This window comes from Harmonia axyridis, chromosome 2, assembly GCF_914767665.1.
Source record: "Harmonia axyridis chromosome 2, icHarAxyr1.1, whole genome shotgun sequence".
In the NCBI taxonomy this organism is placed as follows: Eukaryota; Metazoa; Arthropoda; class Insecta; order Coleoptera; family Coccinellidae; genus Harmonia; species Harmonia axyridis.
This window is the reverse complement of record NC_059502.1, coordinates 14,956,952-14,977,876: the sequence shown is the minus strand read 5'-3', so window position 1 is coordinate 14,977,876 and position 20,925 is coordinate 14,956,952. Positions and strand designations below refer to the sequence as shown.

The 20,925-nt window shown below is 36.2% G+C and overlaps 2 protein-coding genes across 2 annotated transcripts; both read right to left on the bottom strand.

Annotated features, from left to right (window-relative positions):
* Positions 1–503: 503 nt before the first annotated feature.
* Positions 504–14,577, bottom strand: LOC123673089 (GDP-mannose 4,6 dehydratase). Its single transcript, XM_045607514.1, has 5 exons — positions 14,359–14,577; positions 11,810–12,245; positions 9,307–9,539; positions 1,711–1,926; positions 504–800 (listed from the first exon to the last, which is right to left on the bottom strand). The coding sequence occupies exons 1-5, from the start codon at positions 14,410–14,412 to the stop codon at positions 669–671; spliced, it is 1,071 nt and encodes a 356-aa protein (XP_045463470.1). The 5' UTR covers positions 14,413–14,577; the 3' UTR covers positions 504–668.
* Positions 14,578–15,543: 966 nt separating this feature from the next.
* Positions 15,544–19,926, bottom strand: LOC123673091 (ADP,ATP carrier protein 1-like). The gene is made up of 4 exons (XM_045607517.1): positions 19,691–19,926; positions 19,168–19,429; positions 18,683–18,917; positions 15,544–16,132 (listed from the first exon to the last, which is right to left on the bottom strand). Exons 1-4 carry the CDS (start codon positions 19,842–19,844, stop codon positions 15,890–15,892), a joined length of 894 nt encoding a protein of 297 aa, XP_045463473.1. The 5' UTR covers positions 19,845–19,926; the 3' UTR covers positions 15,544–15,889.
* Positions 19,927–20,925: the final 999 nt, after the last annotated feature.

Genomic DNA, 20,925 nt, shown 5'->3' with positions numbered 1-20,925 from the left:
TTTTAAAATCACGATATCGCTCATCAATAACCAGAAATAAAGCTACGACTGGACGTTCAAAACCTACTTCGCTGTCAATAATTCCTGAATAGACACTATACTTAAATCTAAATTCACTAAACCGTCACATTTCCAAAAAAATGTCAGAAACTCCCCATTCAAGCGAATCCTCCAGAATTCAATAATAGTGTGACTGGTATTTCCCGGAGTCCCGTTGAATTCCGTATTATATTCACAAAGCCAGACCGCGTGTTACATTGACTACACAAAAATTGCATGTTCAGCGCTTTAGACGCTCGAAATGAATAGTAGGATACTCTGGCTCCGTCAGATAGTTCGATAATTATTTAATAATATCTCTCCACTGGCGAACTATAATGAATTAATCAATTACGCTGCTGAGGAAAACACTATTCTCCAATTTCTACGGCAGAGCATTGATATTTAACCAAATCACGTTGAAAACTTCTATCCCAATTATTTAAGAAATAAACTAAATAATTTCACTTTATCTGATTGGTCGAAATAATATTTTAATATAATACAATATAAAATCAATAAATTTAACAATCTGTCAATAAATGAATATAAACAATAGATAGCACTTAAATAATATTTCAGTTAAAACAATTGTGCAATAACATTCAGAAGATCGAAACAGATCATCATCAAGCCATGGGATTAGTCTTCATCAGCTCAATGTCTGAATTCATCATATCTGTAACTAGTTCCATGAATGTTACTTTTGGGGCCCAGCCAAATTTCTTTTTCGCTTTCGATGCATCGCCAAGAAGGAGATTCTGTGAACAAAAATACATATAAAACAATCTTTAGAATTTTTTTATATTTGTTCACATATGATATTCAGTTGTGCAAAACACCACGAAAGTTAGTAAATGCTGCAGAAAATGTCAACTTGAATTTGTTGCCGAATATATGCAAGGAAAAATATGAATACGCTTACAAACGTTTCATAGATTATTACCAAGACAAAACAACGATATGAAAATGTAATGATTTCATACTTCTCCCATTTGTCTATGAAGTTGACAGCATCTACATTATGTTGAGATTACTCCATGCTCAAAGATATACTCAGTACAAAAGAAGATTTGGATATTGTAGAATATTCTTTAATTAGGTGCGTTTTTTTTTAAATAATAAATATAAACAAAAAAAAAGAAAAAAAATCGTCTGATGAACAATTCAAGGCATTTATTACGCAAGATCACCTATACAAGGTTCATTGAAGAATTCTAAAATTAGATATTTATGTATTTACTTTTTAGGTAGCCTTAATATTTGGTGTTGTCGGAACATGTTGCTGTGATGACTTATACAAACTGTAATTGAACTATGACGAATGTTTTGGATCTTTTGACCCAAATCACGTACAGGCTCCCGCCTCTGTGAGTATATGTTTATACCCTGAAGCTTACAGAATAAATCATTTTATTATTATTATTATTAAATACCCGATAACAAAGAACAAGCCGAAATCATTTGTAATATTGTAATTTGTAATATGTATTTGTATGCCACTCTACACATAATACATATTATGTTGATGCCGTCCAGAAAATTTTGGAGGTTGCTACTTTTTTTTTAAATATTCAAATGGGAAAGTTTGTAGGCAAGTAGTAGAAAGTAGTGGTAAAATTATGCAATTTTTGCAAATTTTTTAAATTTCAGAAAAAGTAAATTACTTACCACTTCAGCCGGTCTGAAGTACTTGGGATTGACACGTACCCTCACGACACCAGTGTCTTTTTCTTTTCCCACCTCTTCTAAGCCTTTTCCTTCCCACACTATTTCTTTGCCAACGTGTCGAAAAGCGGCCTCTACGAATTCCCTAACGCTGTGCGTTTCTCCCGAAGCGATCACATAATCTTCCGGTGTATCCTGTTGGAGCATTAGCCACATAGCCTGAAAAAAAAATCGTAGTTTGCAGTCAATGAAAAAACATAAATTATAAAGGTTATTTTCAATTATGGATAGTGTCTTTGCAATAGTCCGTATCAGGATTGAAAATCTCATATAAATCAATGTTTTATTGTTTAATAGTTTTTCTCTGATTCTGTGGCTAATCCGTTCATTTAGATACATCTTATAGAACAAAATCGTGCGAGAATATATCAGATTCATACAGATTTCATCGTTATATTTTATTACATAGGTGTACAACATTGCTTCCGACGTTTTTTTTCGAAATTCGAAGCTTTATTGTAAAAAACTGGTTATACATTTATAATTCAAAGTATTGTTCATCGCTGGTCACTACTTTCTCCCATCTTTCGTTGAAAAAACTGGTCAACTTTTGAAGTTATCTACCAATCGATCCAATTTTTCACTTCTTCATAAGACCCGAAGTGCTGGTCAGCCAGGTCGTGTGTCATTGATCGAAACAAGTGATAGTCCGAGGGAGCAACGTCCCATTTCAACGTTTCCAAGTATGTCTTGACCACTTTCGCAACATGCTGTAAAATCACTTTATCATGTTTCTCGTTGTATTGCAGCCGTTTGTCTTTTAATGCTCGACTCAAACGCATTAATTGCGTTCGATAAAAATCACCTGTGGTTGTTTGAGTCGGTTTTAACAATTCATAATACACTACGCCGAGCTAGTCCCACCAAACCCTGAGCATGATTCTGGAACCGTGAATATTCGGTTTGGACGTCGAGGTGGAAGCTTGGCTGGGATATCCCCATGATTTTCTACGCTTGGGATTATCGCAATGAAGCCATTTTTCGTGTTCAGTTACAATGCGATGCAGAAACCCTTCCGTCTTTGGCTTGCAAGCAGTTTTCCACAAGCAAACAAACGACGTTCAACATCTCTCGGCTTCAACTCGTACGGCATCCAATTTCCTTGTTTCTGAATCATTCGCATGACTTTCAGGCGTTTTGAAATGGCTTGTTGCCTCACTCCTAATGATCCTGCCAAGTCTCTGTTGCGTTCGACACGAGTCTTGATCACGTAATGCCTCCAATTCTGCATCTTCGCAAATCTTCTCTCTTCCACGCCATCCTGGTCTTCGACGTCAAAATAACCGTTCTTGAAGCGTTGAGAGTACTATCGGCACATTCTCTCACTAATAGCGGCCACACCATAGGTGTTTGAGAGCATTCGATGAACCTCAGCCGTAGATTTCTTCATACTAAAGCAAACCTCCTACGAGAATTCGTCTAGTAAGCTGACATCTTTAATCGAGAATAACTTTATGATGTAGACACAAATCGACTAATATTTCGATGACGTCATGTTTACAAATACCTAAGCTTATTGTATGACATCTACGATCTATTTATTTCGCCTACCACTTATCGCTACATCCATCTGTTACAAAACGGCGGAAGCAAAGTTGTACACCTAATACAAGGGGATTTTGCAATAAGAGGTTTCATTCTGATAAAAACAATTGAGGCGAAAGCAATGGATGTTTATTACATTCCAATGAGGAAAGTATGCATATGTATGTATAACAATGGATAACGATATCAGCGAAATGGCTGCCACGGCTACGGTTGCAACACCATAATCTTTTCATGAAATTTTCCATGACCAATTTGTTTATTTGCGGCAATATGTCCATGTTTTAGTTCTTGAATCGATTGTGGAGCATCGGCTTAGACCTTAATTCTCATGTGCTACCAAAAAAAAAAGATTGTGAAGGTGTTAATCAATTGTGATCACCTCTTCGAGAAATAGTACGACAAAAAAACATTTTTTTTCTGCAAAATTACGAAAGTTACGGGCATCATTTGCAAAACGGCAGAAGCAAAATTGTACAGGGTGGGCAAATAAGCGAGGTAAGCGGCTATATCTCAGGATCCACTCATCGTAGAGACTTGCGGTAAAAAATTTTAACACTAAAGTGTACAAGAAAACACACTGTTTTAAGTTTATACCTCTACCGCTAGGGGGCGTAATAGCTACCGTCGAGTAGAAAAATGAATTTTACTCGAAAATGTTTCATATGAAGTTGAAGGAAAAATATCATCACTGTAATCCTTGGAAAATTCTCTATCTTTTTGAATTGTCACTTTCGATTTTACGACATCAAATAAGGGTAGGGGAAAGGGAGAAATCTGACTGATTGAAATGCCTGTAACTTCAGTTTGGCTCAACATTTTTGAGCAAATTAGATCTCGTCTGAAAGATAATATCTTATTGATTGAGAACAAAATATAGTCATGATAAATTTATTTTTGCTGCTTTCGATAGGGGGCGCTAAGTCAGAAGTTCATTGTTTTGTTCATTTTACTCCGAAATGTCAAATGTAATGATAGGATTTTCCTAACAGAAACAGAAGTTCCATCAAATTTGCATGAAAAAACCTGAAGGTCGCAAAGCGATCATTTCAGGCGTTCTGAAGTTATGGCCGAAAGAAGATATTCTTCAACTGATGCACTGCGAAAAACCAAATTGTGTCTTCATTTTCCAAGGATTACAGTGATGATATTTTTCCTTCAAATTCATATGAAACATTCTCGAGTAAAATTCAATTTTGTACTCGACAGCAGCTATTACACCCCCTAGCGGTAGAGGTATGATCTTCAAAATAATTCCCAGTGTGTTCTCTTGTACACTTTAGTGTTGAAATTTTTTACCGCAAGTCTCTACAATGAGTGGATCCTGAGATATAGCCGCTTACCTCGCTTATTTGCCCACCCTGTACACCTACCTGACTTGACATTGAAAAACTACTTCTTGACTTGAATTTGATTGATTGTTAAAAATCAAGTAGCTTGATAGAATGTACTTGGTTTTTCAAGTTCTTGATGAATAAATACTTGACATTGAAAAACTACTAGTCGACTTGAACTTGTTTTAATTTCAAGTCAAGCCAAGTCAAGTAGCTCGAATAACAAGTCAATATCTAAATGCAACGTGTTGACCGGGAACGCTGCAACGCGGAGAAGAAAACAGGAAAATTAACATTGCGAGATAAACTCCATCTCTCCCCCCTCGGCTCTCATATCATTAAAGAGATGTCTCGGACCGGTCGTGCGCCATATCTATTTACAATTCTCTCCCCTCCGAAACTTTCCGGATCCCAGATATCCCGTCCGGCCGTAAAACTCGAAAACTATCAGAAAAGTACCCTCATATATGACGTGAAACTTGCAAACTCCGGACAAAAACCCGTCCCCTGCCCCTTGTTGCATTAAATGGTTATTTGCAAGCTGCGCCACCGCTGCCTGCGCGGCGATATAGTGAAACTACTCAAACTTGACTTTGCCACACACACACACAAGCCGCCCTCCTTAGTTTGAATTTTATGACTACGTTAGGGGGGGTGGGCGGCCTAGGGTGGAGATCTACATTTCAAGGGCGTAGACATTTTTTTCTTGAGAGGGGGTAATAAGAAAAAAGTTTTTTGACGACACAGATTACTCAAATCTAAAATGTGAGAAAAAGAGATTTGATAACAAAGTTTGAAACAAATTACTCGAAATATTTTTTCTTATTACAAATTCGATTGTTCGTATCTCATACTGGGTGTTCCTGAATTGGAGTCACGAAGGAAAATGAGAGATTCCTTGAATAATTTCAAAAATAAAATGGCCCATATAACGGGTGTTTTTTCGAGGTATATAACTTTAAGTTGGCATTACTGTTCAAGATGGCGACCAGTTTAACAGCTGTCAAGTGATTTATTCTCAGTTTGGTTTGGCAATTCATCATGAATAGACTCACGCCTGAACAACACTTGCAAATAGTGCAATTTTATTTCGAAAATAATGGTTCTGTGCGGAATATGTATCGCGCACTACGTCTATTTTATTTTGTTTAGCGATGAAGCGCACTTCTGGTTGAATGGCTACGTCAACAAACAAAACTGCCGCATTTAGAATGAAGCTAATCCTCGGATTTAAGTCGAAACACCGTTACATCCAGAAAAACTGACTGTTTGGTGCGCTTTATGGGCTGGTGGAATCATTGGTCCGTACTTCTTCAAAAACGATGATGGCCAGAACGTTACAGTCAATGGTGATCGGTATAGAGCCATGATTACTAACTTTTTCATTCCTGAATTGAACAACCATGATGTCCAGGAGCTGTGGTTCTAACAAGACGGCGCAACATGTCACACAGCTCGTGCTATTTATCGATTTATTGAAAGACACGTTTGGTGACCGCCTAATTTCACGTTTTGGACCTGAGAATTGGCCTCCAAAATCTTGTGATTTAACACCGCTAGACTACTTTCTGTGGTGCTATGTAAAGTCATTGGTCTATGCGGATAAGCCACAAACCCTTGATTATTTGGAAGACAACATTCGCCGTGTTATTGCCAATATACGGCCACAAATGTTGGAAAAAGTCATCGAAAATTGGACGTCCAGATTGGACTACATCCGAGCCAGCCGTGGCGGTCATATGCCAGAAATCATATTTAAAATGTAATGCCAGAAGATTATCTTGCGGATAAATAAAATTCATGTCAATCGAATAATCCATCGTTGTTTTATTGCAATTTAAAGTTCTATAGCCTTAAAAAAACACCCTTTACATGAGCCCGCAAACGCTTTATTTTCGAGATTTAGGGTATTCCTACTTTTTTGTGATGCTTCGCCAGTTTTCGAATATTCATTTATCTTCGCTACAGAGTTGGTAAATAAGTACCAAAACTTATAATTAATTTATCACAGCTACCTAACTGGATCTTTATAATAATTTGGATTTTCCTGAGAATTACTATAGAGAGCTGTTTGAATTTTTTCTCGAAATCGATTGCAGATACGAAAAAACTTCAACAAACCAAAAAGTGTAGTACGGAACCAGAGTTTCTTCTCAAAATTTTCTAAACTACCAGTGGTTCACAAAAAAATAATTCTGGAGGAAAGAAGCGAGCACCAATCCAGAAAAAATTTACCCTGTAGATTTGCATTCAAAATTAGCATATCACATGATGAAAACTTTAAATCTATGCCAATTCAAGTTCAATATCTTGTGAAGGGAGAGTGCTATTAGAGAAAAACTTGAACTTTAACACCTGTACCTCAAAAACAAAGCGTTTGCGAACTCATATTATAGGTCTTTTTTTCTTTAAATGATCGGAGAAATCTGTCATTTTCATTTGTACCTCCAGACCTGTAGATATAGTCAATTAAAAACTGATGTCTTCACAAATGAATTGCAATTTGAATGAAACACAATAAATTGTACAACACAGCCTAGACAATTTTTTGATGCGAACTACTCAGTTCAGTTCTTTGATAACTACAGTATTGAAATGTTGTGACGAGAATGATACAAAAAACCGAAAACAACGGGTAAGTGTATACCGATGACGAATGCAAAAATCACAGGTGGCAAATAAGGAGCAATGCCGAGAAAGCGGATAGATAAAGCGAAATAATAAACATCGGACAAACACGAGCTCGTAGTGCAATAAAAGTACACATTTTGAAAGCGATAATAAACTCATTAACCGGGTTCGATTTTTTACTGACGTGTCGATTTCAAAGGAAAGTAAAATGATTATTGGTTCATTTTATGGAGAAATTCTCGTTCTTCGTCTTTGCGAGATTTTTGAAATTTCATATTTTGAAATTCTTGGGGTACCCCCCACCCCCATTTCTACGCCCTTGCTACATTTTGACCCGAATTGGGGACGCGCGTAAGTTTTTCTCGCTGATGGGCGTTTCTGGGACGGCGAATCGGATACGGGCAAAACATATTTCGCAAGCTTCGTGATTTATGACGGGGGCACCCATCATAAACAGGACGGCGGGTTGTCTTTCTGTCCGTGTTCTTGAAATGACGGTAATATATCATGGGAGGCGCGGGAAAAGTTCCATGTATAATTATATTTCGATTGTTCGCGGCGGACGGTTTGGGTTTTTCCCCCGTTTCAGTCCGTTTCCAATTGGATCGGATAAGAACGTATACAGTGTATGACATACAGTATACAGGGTGATTCACCGCTATGGCCTATTAGGAGTTTATGGAAAACTGATCATAAGTTTGTGCTGATAAATTTGAGTGTTCGGGTTCGAGACAATTATCTTTCTCCCTAAAATATTTTCAGATCTCTACAACTTCCGGTTATACCGGAAACAGACTACTACTTATTTCAAATGGCACAGCTAGTATATTATTGCATCATTAGATAGCTTTTTTTATGATAATTTCAGTTATGTGCCATACCTTGGGTAAAAACTCAACGGTTCATGGGATTCTTCATGGGATTCTTGTGGAAAAAATAGTTGCGACGGGGACTTTTTTTTGAATATTTCTGCAGAACAATTTTTTCGCGAAAAACCTTCATTTTTGATTCTAAAAATACGTAATATTATAAGAATGTTTGCAGTATGGATCAAAAATGTAACCTACCAGACCTCTCTAAACTTTAATAAATTAAAAAGTATTAAATATTTTTTCATATGTAATACTTTCTTTGTATTTTATAATATTTTTTTTCGGCAACCGTCCGGGAAGTGCTCACTTCCCGGACGCTTTTTCTCTGAGAAAGTAGCATTTCCCGGCCTAGTCCGGAAAGTACGTACTTCCCGGACTAGGCCGGAAAAATGTCGTTCGTGTCATTGTGAATATGACAATCTTGGTGGGTATATTTTTAATAAATGCAGTTGATCATTACCATAGCAACCGAGATAACGGCTGACAGTTCGTATGAAATTAGTTAGTCAAAAGTTCGCATGTTTTTTAATCGCAATCGCAATAAAATATGGAAAACAGCAGCGATACTGTTATTCTCTCCGGTTGCCGAAAAAATATTGTACGCAACATGCCCGAAAATGGTTTTTTTGGACTCACAGACATCCAGGACTCGCTTACGCTCATCCTGGAATTTTGTCTATTCGTCCAAAAAAACCCTATTTTCCGGACTTGTTACGTAAATTACTATTACTTTATATAACATGAACGTAAAAAATATATTTTTAATGGATATCTAAAAGATCGCAATCCTCTAAGCAGTGGCGACGCCAGCTTTCTAAAAGAGAGGTGGCCAAGGGGGGCCGGTTTTTTTTTGGGTGGCCAAAGTAATGCGAAATCGAAGTTCAGCTTACCTCGTAATTATTTCAGCCTTAGTATGTCAAATTTTAGGGGGTAGCGAAATTTCAGGTGGACCGGGCCCCCCTGGCCGTCTTAGGGGTGTCTGGCAATTGAGAAATGTTTTTTTAGTTTAAAATATCTCAAGAGCGTACCATATTTTTTTTTAATTTAGAGCAATAAATGAATATGTACTCAGTTAAAAAAAAATTTAAACCCCTTAGGTTTCTCGGAATACGAATAGAGGCCTAGGAAAGTCGGGATAAAAACATTAAACCACATACCTCTACGTAGTCTTTCGCATGACCCCAATCACGTTTACAATCCAAGTTGCCAAGCTCGAAATACTCAGAAATGCCCAGGTGAATTTTGGCAACTTCCCTAGTAACTTTTCTGGTCACAAATGTCTCTCCACGTCTTGGACTTTCGTGATTGAATAAAATTCCATTTACGGCAAACATATTATAGGCTTCCCTGTAATTGACTACTATCCAATAGGCATAAACTTTGGCACATGCTGAAAAAAAGAACTCAAATTTAGGCTTTAGTTCATGCTATTCCCTCCTGATTTATTTATTGACCTTTATAAAATAAATTTCGAATAAAGAACAAAGTCACATTAAATTTAGTTACAATAATGGATAAGTTCTCATATCACAAATGGAAAGCAACAAGTTTCAGTTGAAAATGGTTTTAAATTAAATATACCTGACAAAGAAACTGCAACACCAAGAAGGAGCTGTTTGAATTTCAATTTTTTTTTGGTAAGACATAGTATAGTAAGGAGTAAATGATTGAAATTTGGAGAGAAAAACGAAGGGTTCACAATTTTTTTTCAATAAATTTGTTAATAATGTGTTTGTCCACCGTGGTTATCTATACACTCCCCAACACGTCTCGGCATTAATGCAATAAGATGGTCTATTTCCTCTTGAGGGTTACTATCCCAAGCTACATGTAATTTAAGTCTCAGAGCCTTCATAGTCCGTTGGGGCGAAAGATCAGGGGATCTAGGCGGACATTGCAAAAGATTCACATGGGTCGTTTCGAAAAAGTTCATACTAACTCTGGCAACATGAGGTCGGGCATTATTTTGCTGAAATATTGGATTCTTGAGCCGGTTAAAGTAAGGGAGAACATATGGCTCCACCTTTCTTGAAGGTAACGAAGCGCTGTCATGTTACCCCGAATAAAGACTAAAGGTGACCTACTCGCATATGCAATAGCACCCCATATCATAACGCCTACTGTCCGGTGTACATAATGCTCAACATCGGACTGAGGATCACGTCTTTCTCTCCGACGTCGTCTGACCCTTCTTGGTCATCATGTGCACCCAAGGGAATCCAGATTCATCAAAAAAGACGACCTGGTGCCATACCACATTCCAATGTTGGCGTTCTCTTCACCACTGTAATCGTTGCCGACGATGCTCAACCGTCAGAGGTAACACAAGATGGGGTCGATAATGCCGCAGTCCAAAAGACCTTATCCGGCGGTAAACCGTTCGGACAGTTACAGGATGGCCTTGTTCTGCTAACCACTCATCAGCCAAAGATCGAGTTGTCGCAAATCGGTCTCTAATGGCCATAAGTCTTAGACGTCGATCTTCAAAATCAGAGAGAGGTGCTGACATTGGGATATATGGACCTAAACTGAGGATCTCTAAAGCCCTGGGAAGTGAGTCCTCGATTTTACAGACCGAGATACTGGCTGTTTATGTATGCGTTCAGGAGTGTCTTAAAATGAACCTCGAGGGGGCGCATGTCTACATCACCAAGGACAGTCAAACCACGCTGAGATCCCTGGAATCGTACTGCCAGGGGTCTCTGTTGACTTGGGAGAGCCGTAACACCATAAAGCAAATAGCCAGAGGCAATAAAGTGACTCTACTATGGGTACCAGGGCACTGTGGGGTTGAAGGAAATGAAAAAGCTCATGAACTTGCAAAAAAGGCATCAAAGTTAACACCTGCTGGACCTGAGCCTTTCTGTGGGCTAGGAAAAGACCAATATAAAGCTGCGGTCCAGCCATAGGAGTTGAAAAACAGGATAATCCACTGGACTAACACTCCTAGACTTGCTCAGGCAAAGAAATTCGTGACGATTTAACCTACCTACGCCAAAAAGTTCTGGAAGCTGTCACGAGCCGAGCTTCGGGTGATGGTGGGACTGCTGACGGGGCGCTGTCGGTACAAACATCATTTGTACCATATGGGAAAGTCAGCAGATGAGATTTGCAGGCTCTGTGGATCAGAAACAGACGAACACATGGTATGCAAGTGTCCAGAGCTGGTTGGCTTAAGAACCATTCATTTGGGTAAGCCGGTCCTGGGTACCCGAGAGGTAACGACCAAGGACCCTAAGGAGATTGTCAGTTTTATCAACGTCATTGACGACCTCCTTGGGTTTCCATGAATGAGTAGGGTAGAGAGCAAAAGATCTACATGGACGCAGTTCCCGGAAGGCTTACCGAGCCACAACGTCCCCAGTTCAAATAATAATAGCAATAAACGTCGATCTTGAATTTCATTTGTGCCCCTTCAACGTCAGGTGCCTACCTTTCTTCGATTTTGGGCTTTATCAATCCACGCTCGACATTATCTCATAACAGTAGTTAGATTTCTGTTCGTAGGGAAAGCGATTTCTCAAAATGACAACCCCGCCTCCCGTAGACCAATAATTTTCTATGGTTCTGATGAAGTGATGAGCTTTAAATTATGCAAAAAGGTTGGAAATGAAACCTCTCATTGGAAAACCCCCTAGTAATAAATGGAACAATACCTACCATACGGCGACCTAGGGTAGAAAGGGGTCTTCTCGGTCTGCGGGATCTCCGCAACCTTACCAAACATCTCCGAAGTGGACGCTTGGTAAAATTTCACCTTGTCCTCCAGGTTGCACGTTCTTATCGCGTCCAACAGTCTCAGTGTGCCGAGTGCGTCCACTTCTGCGGTGTATTCGCTGAGATCGAAGGATACTTTAACGTGACTCTGCGCCGCCAAATTGTAAATCTCCGACGGTCTTACTTTCGAGATGATTTTGATGAGACAGCTAGAATCGGTCATGTCACCGTAGTGCAGATGGAGTTTACCCCCTTTGTGGGAGTATCGATTTTCGTGTAGATGTTCGATCCTTTTCGTGTTAAAGGAACTGGCCCGTCTGATGATGCCATGAACTTCGTATCCTTTTCCTAGCAGAAGTTCGGCTAGGTATGATCCATCCTGAAAGTTACAAGTTCAGTCTAGTGACATTGTTCATTAAAAAATTGTGACCTTTTATCATAGAGTAATAAACATAGATAGAGGGAGTATACGAAATTTTTACATGTCCCCAACATGGTTAGATTACGTTGTCGGATTGTGATATATTTTCGAATCCCCAATTTTACTATATCATTATGAATGTAACGGGTGTTCAAGATGGCATCTGATTTAACAGCTGTCAAGTGATTTATTCACAGTTTGGTTTGGCGATTCATCATGAATAGACTCACGCCTGAACAGCGCTTGCAAATAGTGCAATTTTATTTCGAAAATAATGGTTCTGTGCGGAATACGTATCGCGCACTACGTCCATTTGATTTTGTTTAGTGATGAAGCGCACTTTTGGTTGAATGGCTACGTCAACAAACAAAACTGCCGCGTTTGGAGTGAAGCTAATCCTCAAGTGTATGTCGAACACCGTTACATCCAGAAAAACTGACTGTTTGGTGCGCTTTATGGGCTGGTGGAATCATTGGTCCGTACTTCTTCAAAAACAATGATGGCCAGAACGTTACAGTCAATGGTGATCGAAATAGAGCCATGATTACTAACTTTTTCATTCCTGAATTGAACAACTATGATGTCCAGGAGCTGTGGTTCCAACAAGACGGCGCAACATGTCACACAGCTCGTGCCACAATCGATTTATTAAAAGACACGTTTGGTGACCGCCTAATTTCACGTTATGGACCTGTGAATTGGCCTCCAAGATCTTGTGATTTAACACCGCTAGACTACTGTCTGTGGGGCTATGTAAAGTCATTGGTCTATGTGGATAAGCCACAAACCTTGACCATTTGGAAGACAACATTCGCCGTGTTATTGCCGATATATGGCCACAAATCTTGGAAAAAGTCATCGAAAATTGGACGTCCAGATTAGACTACATCCGAGCCAGCCGTGGCGGTCATATGCCAGAAATCATATTTAAAATGTAATGCCACAAGATTATCTTGCGGATAAATAAAATTTATGTTAATCGAATAATCCATCGTTGTTTTATTGCAATTTAAAGTTCTATAGCTCTAAAAAAACACCCTTTATATTATATCGAATGAAATGTATTTATTTGAGTGATTCCCGATGAAATATGCAAATTTGAATAATTGGAATCCGATATTTTTCCTAATTGTCAAATTTATAATAAGCTGAATATTTATTATTTTCTGTATCTACCTGCTGAAATCCAAGGTTTGGCTACTTTTGCTCTCCTAGTGTAATCGCTTGTTTCACGTCGTTGCAGTTTGTTTTCTGAATTTCTGATATATTTAGGTATTTATTTCAATATATTTTGAGTTAATATGAAACGTTGATTCACTATGGGACATAAGAAGTGCGTTTTTTTATGGAGGGTATTCACTAATTCAGTGAGATATCGTATCACTGATATGTTTTCATTTCCGCGCGCTTCATGTCAAATTTGATAGTTCATGTTGGGGACAAAATTTGTTCACTGAAAATAACAAAAGCTCCCTCTATCTATGTTTATTACTCTGAGGTTCAAAATAACGAACCATTGCTATAGAACATCAGCTATTTCCACGTATACCCTACCCAGTGGCATCGCTAGATAGGAGGGGAAAGGGAGCCCCCTGTAATATCGCATGATCGGAAAATGGAACATGAATTTAACATAAACTAGATGGACATGGAAATCTTCCCTACCCCCTTGAAAATCCTGGCCTCTTCTTAACCACCACCCCCCCCCCCTATTTTTGAAATCTGGCGCCACCACTGACCCTACCGAATCATGAAATTGATTGAAGATATTCTACAAAGAAATACTCATCTAAGGAATACTCTCAGCAATTTATTTATAGCCACAATAAATCGGTCAGTGTATTTCAAATAATAATTTTTGGCATTTGTAGTGTCATCTAGCGGCAACATTTAGAAACTAGACAAGTTTGGAGGTATGCAATGCAGAAAACTATAACAACTCCTACGTGGAATAACATGACGGCCGGTGTGTTTACATCTTAAATTCTAGAGAATAACAAGTCTCAAACTCTGGATTTCACATTAGTTTGAATACAAATACAATTAATATTCTAATAAAATGCAAACTAACCTGTCCAGTAATTCCAGTTATGAAAGCTACCAAATTTCCATCACCGCTCGCCATCTTTTTCGCTTAATTTGCATGCGCCTTAAAAGTAATTATCTAACACCCACTGAGAGCTTTTAATTTCATCAACTTTTATGATATAGAAAAAAACATAACAACACAAGATTCGCCGATTGCAAAAACAGGTCAGCAAGTGTCAAAACCATTACCACATCAACGTTGCAATCTGTAATCTTTGCCATTGGTTGATATTTTCATCGCAAGAGGGCGAAATCTAGTACGGAAATCTTTTTTTTTAATGAAAATTTGACCGATTTTCTCCTAGATGGTGCTTAGTGCGCTTTATATTGATTACTTGAAATTTTTCTTTAATCTGACGTCTTTTAATATTGTTAGAAGTGATTGCCTCGTAGTGGCAATTTGAGTTTTTGTAAGGCCAACACCATAATAGGGGAATATGATGGTTTGATGATAAGATTTGAAAATTCTCCAAGATTTTTTTTCACAAATCTAGTCTTTATCGATGACCAATTACATTTTATTTTCATCGCTTCATTACAAGAAATGCTGTACGTAAAGCGAAATATGCCTTATTCGAAATTTCTTCAATTTTTCGAAAGAATCCTAAATACCGAAAACGAGTCCTGAGGTGACCTTAAATATCATTGCCCTTCTCATATGTCCTCTACATTCGCCAGAGCGGCGTCCCACTGGTCTCCAGACAGGATTGAATTTGACTACGCATTTGTCATTAAATTGAACTTTATTGTTTGAGACCATTATTCCCCGTAAGAATATTTCAGATCTATCCTGCAAACTCACTAGACAAAAAACTTGATGTGTGCTTTTTAATAACTTGTCTGTACTTTCACTACAATGTATTCTTCAAAAACTTTTTGAATACTAGTTTTGACCAAGTCATTCTTTTAATGGCTTTAGTCGTTTATTTCCATCCTATTTCAATTGAACAGAGTAGAATAAGTTGCTCAAGGATGAAGCGTGAAACGGAAAAAAAATTCGTTCAAGCAATTGAAAAAAAATTCTGTGGTTTTTCAATTATAATTTTGCTGCATTGTACTTTAATCATTTGAATTTGAAAAAAACATTATTTTCTGGTCCTCGTTATGGGGAAGAGATTGACATCCTAGATTTTAGATCATAATAAAAAAATCTTCAATAATAAATAACTCTGACTTAACTGTTTATTATATATCTAAACAGGTACAGAAATAATATCAGAATCATGTATGTTTCAGTTTGAAAATACTGAGAGGTTGTTTCTATTGAAATAAATTTATAACTAGTATAACAATTTATTTCTTGAATTTAAGAACATAAAATTAATTTATTACTTCACAAGAAAAAAATGGTACATCTTTAAAATTCTGTCTAATTTTGATTGTTATTATACTTTTATCCTAAAGTATTGAAAAATGCTTCGAAGGAATGTAGTTCAAGCCTGATTTCTATGGAATGGTCAATAGGAATGAATGATGTTGAACTCAGTTAAATTAATTTCCCTAATTCAAAAAATCTATAGTAGATTTTTCACTTCATCGTAGAATACAAGTACAAGGGCAGCTCCAGTACCTCTGAGTACATTGGAGAATGCTCCCTTGAAGAAAGCAGTAGCACCTTCTGTTTTGCCAATCTTCATCCAGCAGTCAAGAGTGTTCTTGTACATCATGTCGGATTTAGCCCTGCCAGACTGCATCATCATACGCCTTCTGACTGTATCGAATGGATATGAGGTAATACCAGATACAGTAGTAACAGCCTGAAAGAGGAAGAAAGTGGAAATTAAGATGAAACTTTTTCAAATATTTCATTTCTAGTCATTCAATAAGATCAGCTAATGGGTAGTGGTATAATTGAGTCATCAAAATAGGCTCAGTGTGGTGCATAAATCATCATTTCTAATCAAATAATCAATATTGTTCTTTTACGCTGCTATCATGAAACAATGGTGTCTCTTCAAAATAAAAGAGATCAAATGTAATAACATTAATTGAATGAACCTAAATCACCTATGAGTATCACGAAGAGATATTGATAACTTTATAGTGATAATAGGCTATTTGACAAATTTTTCAAATTGTTCACTTAATACCTTCGTTATTTTGGCAATTTGAGGTAAGAATTCAATGATGTTTCAAATGCCCAAAGTTTTCAATAACATCAATATGCAGAAAGAGGATCAGTTGAACATTGCCAAATTAACTAAAAATGGTTAAAAATGTCAAAATTCACAGCAAAAACGCAAATAACACAAGTATTCAAATTTCGTGATTTCGTCCAATCCAGTTTGTTTCCCATCACAATATAATATAATGTATAATTTGAGTTTTCAAACTTTTCTTTCTTTATAATTTTTGATATATTTTTTAGTCAGATGTCAAGGAGTAAAACAATATTTTTTTATACTGTCAGAAATAGCCATGTGGAATAAATAAACTGAAAGTTATTCATTTGAAAATTCAAAGTTGAAATGAAACATTTGCAAAAGGTATGAATACCCAAAATTCTATAAGAATTTAATTCGATAGAATGGCCTTGAAATGAACGCTAGTGGTTTAAGCAAGCTACTATGTATATACAAACATGATAACTGTGATTTAAAGTATATTCACTTTTCTATTTCAAAGGTCAACAAAGTGAAATTAAAAGAGAACATGATAAGATTCATCTGAATAAGCTTAGATCAAATAAAGAAACGATGACTAATCGTATAGTACTAGAACAGTTATTCAAACTACTAAGAGAAATTTCATACTGATAATTGATTACTTGGATTCATTGATAGCTAGAAATTGATCTATGTAACATCCTCTCAAAAGGTGAATTATGAAATTCTGATAAGTACTATCAAACACTAACGAAATGAATGAGATAAGACGAATAAAACCATTGAGATGATAGTATAGTTCCACAATCGAGGCATGTGACTTTAATCAAATAATCAGATGACTAGTTCCACAATCAGCCCAGGGGATAGACATCTGATAATCGAATGAAAAGATGATGAAACAGATATAGAATCTTATTCGATCTTATAGAAATAGCATAAACCACTCAAACTGATGTGAGCATAAAATAAATCAGTCTCTGAACAGAGCTAATATCTTATTCAGCAGGGTAGGAAGAAAAATGTGTCCAGGCTTCGAATTCACTCATTTAGTTGAATAAAAACAAAAAGCTGTAATCGATAACAAACACAAATTATTCTAATTTCCACAATATTATCATGTAAATAACAATTGCTTAGCTACAACAGTATCTTCTTCAGATTTTTTACATTTTGAATAACTGTTATTTGAATTATAAGAAATCTGAAGAAGCTACTGGATAGCAAAACAATTGTTATTCCCATAATAAAATAAAGAAAATTCAAATAACTTGTACTTAATATCACTTAAATGGGTTTCCACCAAGTTATGTCAATCAAATACTAAAAAAAAGTACTCATCAAATATTAAATTTTTGAAAAAACTTTGCAACACATTAACACTCTGTTAAAGTAAGAATTGATTATTATCAATACAATCATGTAAAGTTCTTCAATCAGTTATTTCATGTGCATTATATTTAGAGTATGAGCATACATGAACATTGAACAATAAAGCAGAGCACTTGACAAGATAAGAAATCATGGTATTCATAAATAAAAAAAGAACTCATGGAGTACCTGATCACAAATTCTTGATAGCACATATTAATAACAATGATTGTTACTTTTCTCTGCTGAATTTGTATTTTGAATATAAAAAATAAACAAATATCTAATCACAGTACATGATTGAATTGAGATTTTTGATAAAATTTGAGCCAAGGGATATTTGATGATAAACACTGCAAATTTCGTAGTAGAATATCTCCAAATCATTACAAAAAGGGGGTAAACAAAATTTTCCAAAAAATACCAGAACGTCAAAGTTTCATGCGCTAATCAATGGCTGTGGTTCATAGAAGGTAAATGCTAGTAATGATCATATTAAGAATAATATATTCAAAACTTCTAAACTATGAGTTGAAGGACTTTGCAGTAAAAAATTGTGTATTCAGTGTCATCATGACATAGTTTTCTATCTCAAAAATATGATCAGTTTTCAAGAAATTTTTTTAAATATTTTAGTTTGATGCTCTTATAGTTACTCAGAAAAGTCCAAGACAGTGTCCACTGTAGACAAAACAATTCCAAAAGTTTGTTATTGAGAAAAATAAACCAAAAAGCATAAAAATCAGATTTGTTTTCAAATCAATATAGAATACACAAACCTCAGTTTTCAATCCATTCAATAATGTAAAAGGAGTTGAAATATGTACTTACTTGAGCAATAAGGAATGAGATGAGGAATGGTGTATTCTTAGGATCGGGCAACATTCCCTTAGCTGTGTCGAAAAGACCAAAGTATGATGCTCTGTAGATAATAATACCCTGAACTGAGACAGAGAAACCTCTGTATAAACCAACAGGTCCATCTGATTTGAAAGTTTTGCTTATACAATCAATAAGACCGGTGTATTGTCTATCAGCTAAACTTTTTCCTACGTCAGCTCCCAAACTGGAAAAAATATTCAATTTTTAATTTGCAGGATATTGCTAAACACCCCATAAAAATATATTGAAAATATTTCCAATCAGATAATGGGTAGTGGTATAAGGTAGTCATCAAAATAGGCTCAGTGTGGTGCATAGAACATCATTTAGAAATACATAGCAATTTATAAGGAACCATTCAGTTGTTCAACATGTAATGTGTGCTTTGTAAATTGCAATTGAAATGAAGTTGGGAATATACAATTATCACTCACCGTGTACGGGCGTAATCTAATGGGTATACAAAGCATAGAGAAGTGGCTCCAGCTGCTCCACCAGAAGCTAAATTGGCAGCAAAATACCTCCAGAATTGTGTCTTTTTGTCAACACCGCTCATGAAAATCTGTTTGTACACATCTTTGAAGGCGAAGTTCAAAGCTTGTGTGGGGAAATACCTGAGTACATTAGCGAGGTTACCACGCCACAAACTTAAGAAACCTTGTTCTTTTGGAATTCTGACGAATGCATCGACAATACCTGAAGAAGAAATTGGGCGTAAAACAATTGAGCAGAGGATGACGTTGTCACATAAGTTACATAATAAAATGATTGTGACAAATTAGTCCAATGAATTGAATGATGAATTGCAATTACCTCAAATAAAAATGCAAGCCTTCAATAGTCTTATTAGAATTAAAAACTCAAAAAACACTTGAATTTGTTAAATCGGAGGTGAGAAAAATAAATTAAAAATGGTCGCCATGACATGGTCGGAAAAAACGTGACTTCGCCACCTACCTTTGTATTCCTTTCCAGCTTCAATCTGTTTGGAAGCGGCTTGCACTTGCAAAATCAGTTTTACTCTCTCAATTGGTGCAACTGAGGTCTTGGCAACTGCAGCGGAAATTCCTCCGGCGAGGAAATCCTTCATAAAGGCTTTTGGGTCAGTCATTTTCTTTGTCTGTTTAGGCAACCTCACTCGTACAAGCTCAAACGAAAAGAGATGGATTCCGGCCGGAGAATCGAATTATTCGATTTTAAGCAAATTGGATTTCTGCGCAATTGTTAGCGCAGTAGGTCCAATTTCGCAATGATTGGGTTCCAGTTTTGCTTCATCAAAAGTGTGATAATCAAACTGCTTTGTACGTGGTAAAATTAAATACCATAAATAGAAGGAATTACTGAATATTCCATTGAAAAAAAAAGGGTGTAACATTCTTAATTTTTTTCATCACTTTTGTATTTTTTTGAAAATTTATAATAATTAATAAATCGTTCATTTGATAGTGATGAAAAGTGTTTTCCAAAACAACGATCACTATTCACTAAAAGACATTTGTTGCAAGGTCTATTTCAATGTCAAAATACTGTTAAAAAGTATAAAGATATTTTTGGGAATCACTATTCACTAGAAACAAATATATAGAGAGATTGCTATTAATTATCCTCAAATATTTTTCTCCTAAACTTTCTCTCATCAATTTTTGACTCGTGTCAACACAAGTATTTCAGTATTTTCTAGTTTTGGTGGATGCGCCTTTTTTCAAAGGTTGGGCAACATAGAGATCTTGAAACTTTAAAATTTATGTAAAATGTTCAAAAGAAACCAAGAAGCTGAGATTATCAAAAAAAATTGAGTCATTAATATCTTATTGCAACGTTCATGTTTTTAGCACTCTTCAGTTACTTGAAATTATTTAATCGTGATTATATTCAAGAAAGGTTCTCATAATCATTACGAGACCGAGTAAAGTACTAATCATTGTATGTGATAAAGATAAAATTAGATAACTCAAAATTCGTACCAATATAGTTTTTGAAAATACAATTCATTAATAATATTAAATATATTCATAATATATTAAATGAGTAACTTTCGCGTTGGTCAATACTGCAATACTCAACTTTTTTAAAGGAGTAGTCAAATATTTTGATTTGAAACTTATGAATGTAAGCCATTGGATTAGTTCATGTAGATTCCTTTCTTGAACCTATTCAAGGACCAATGTTATATTGTAAACTTTAAAAATCAA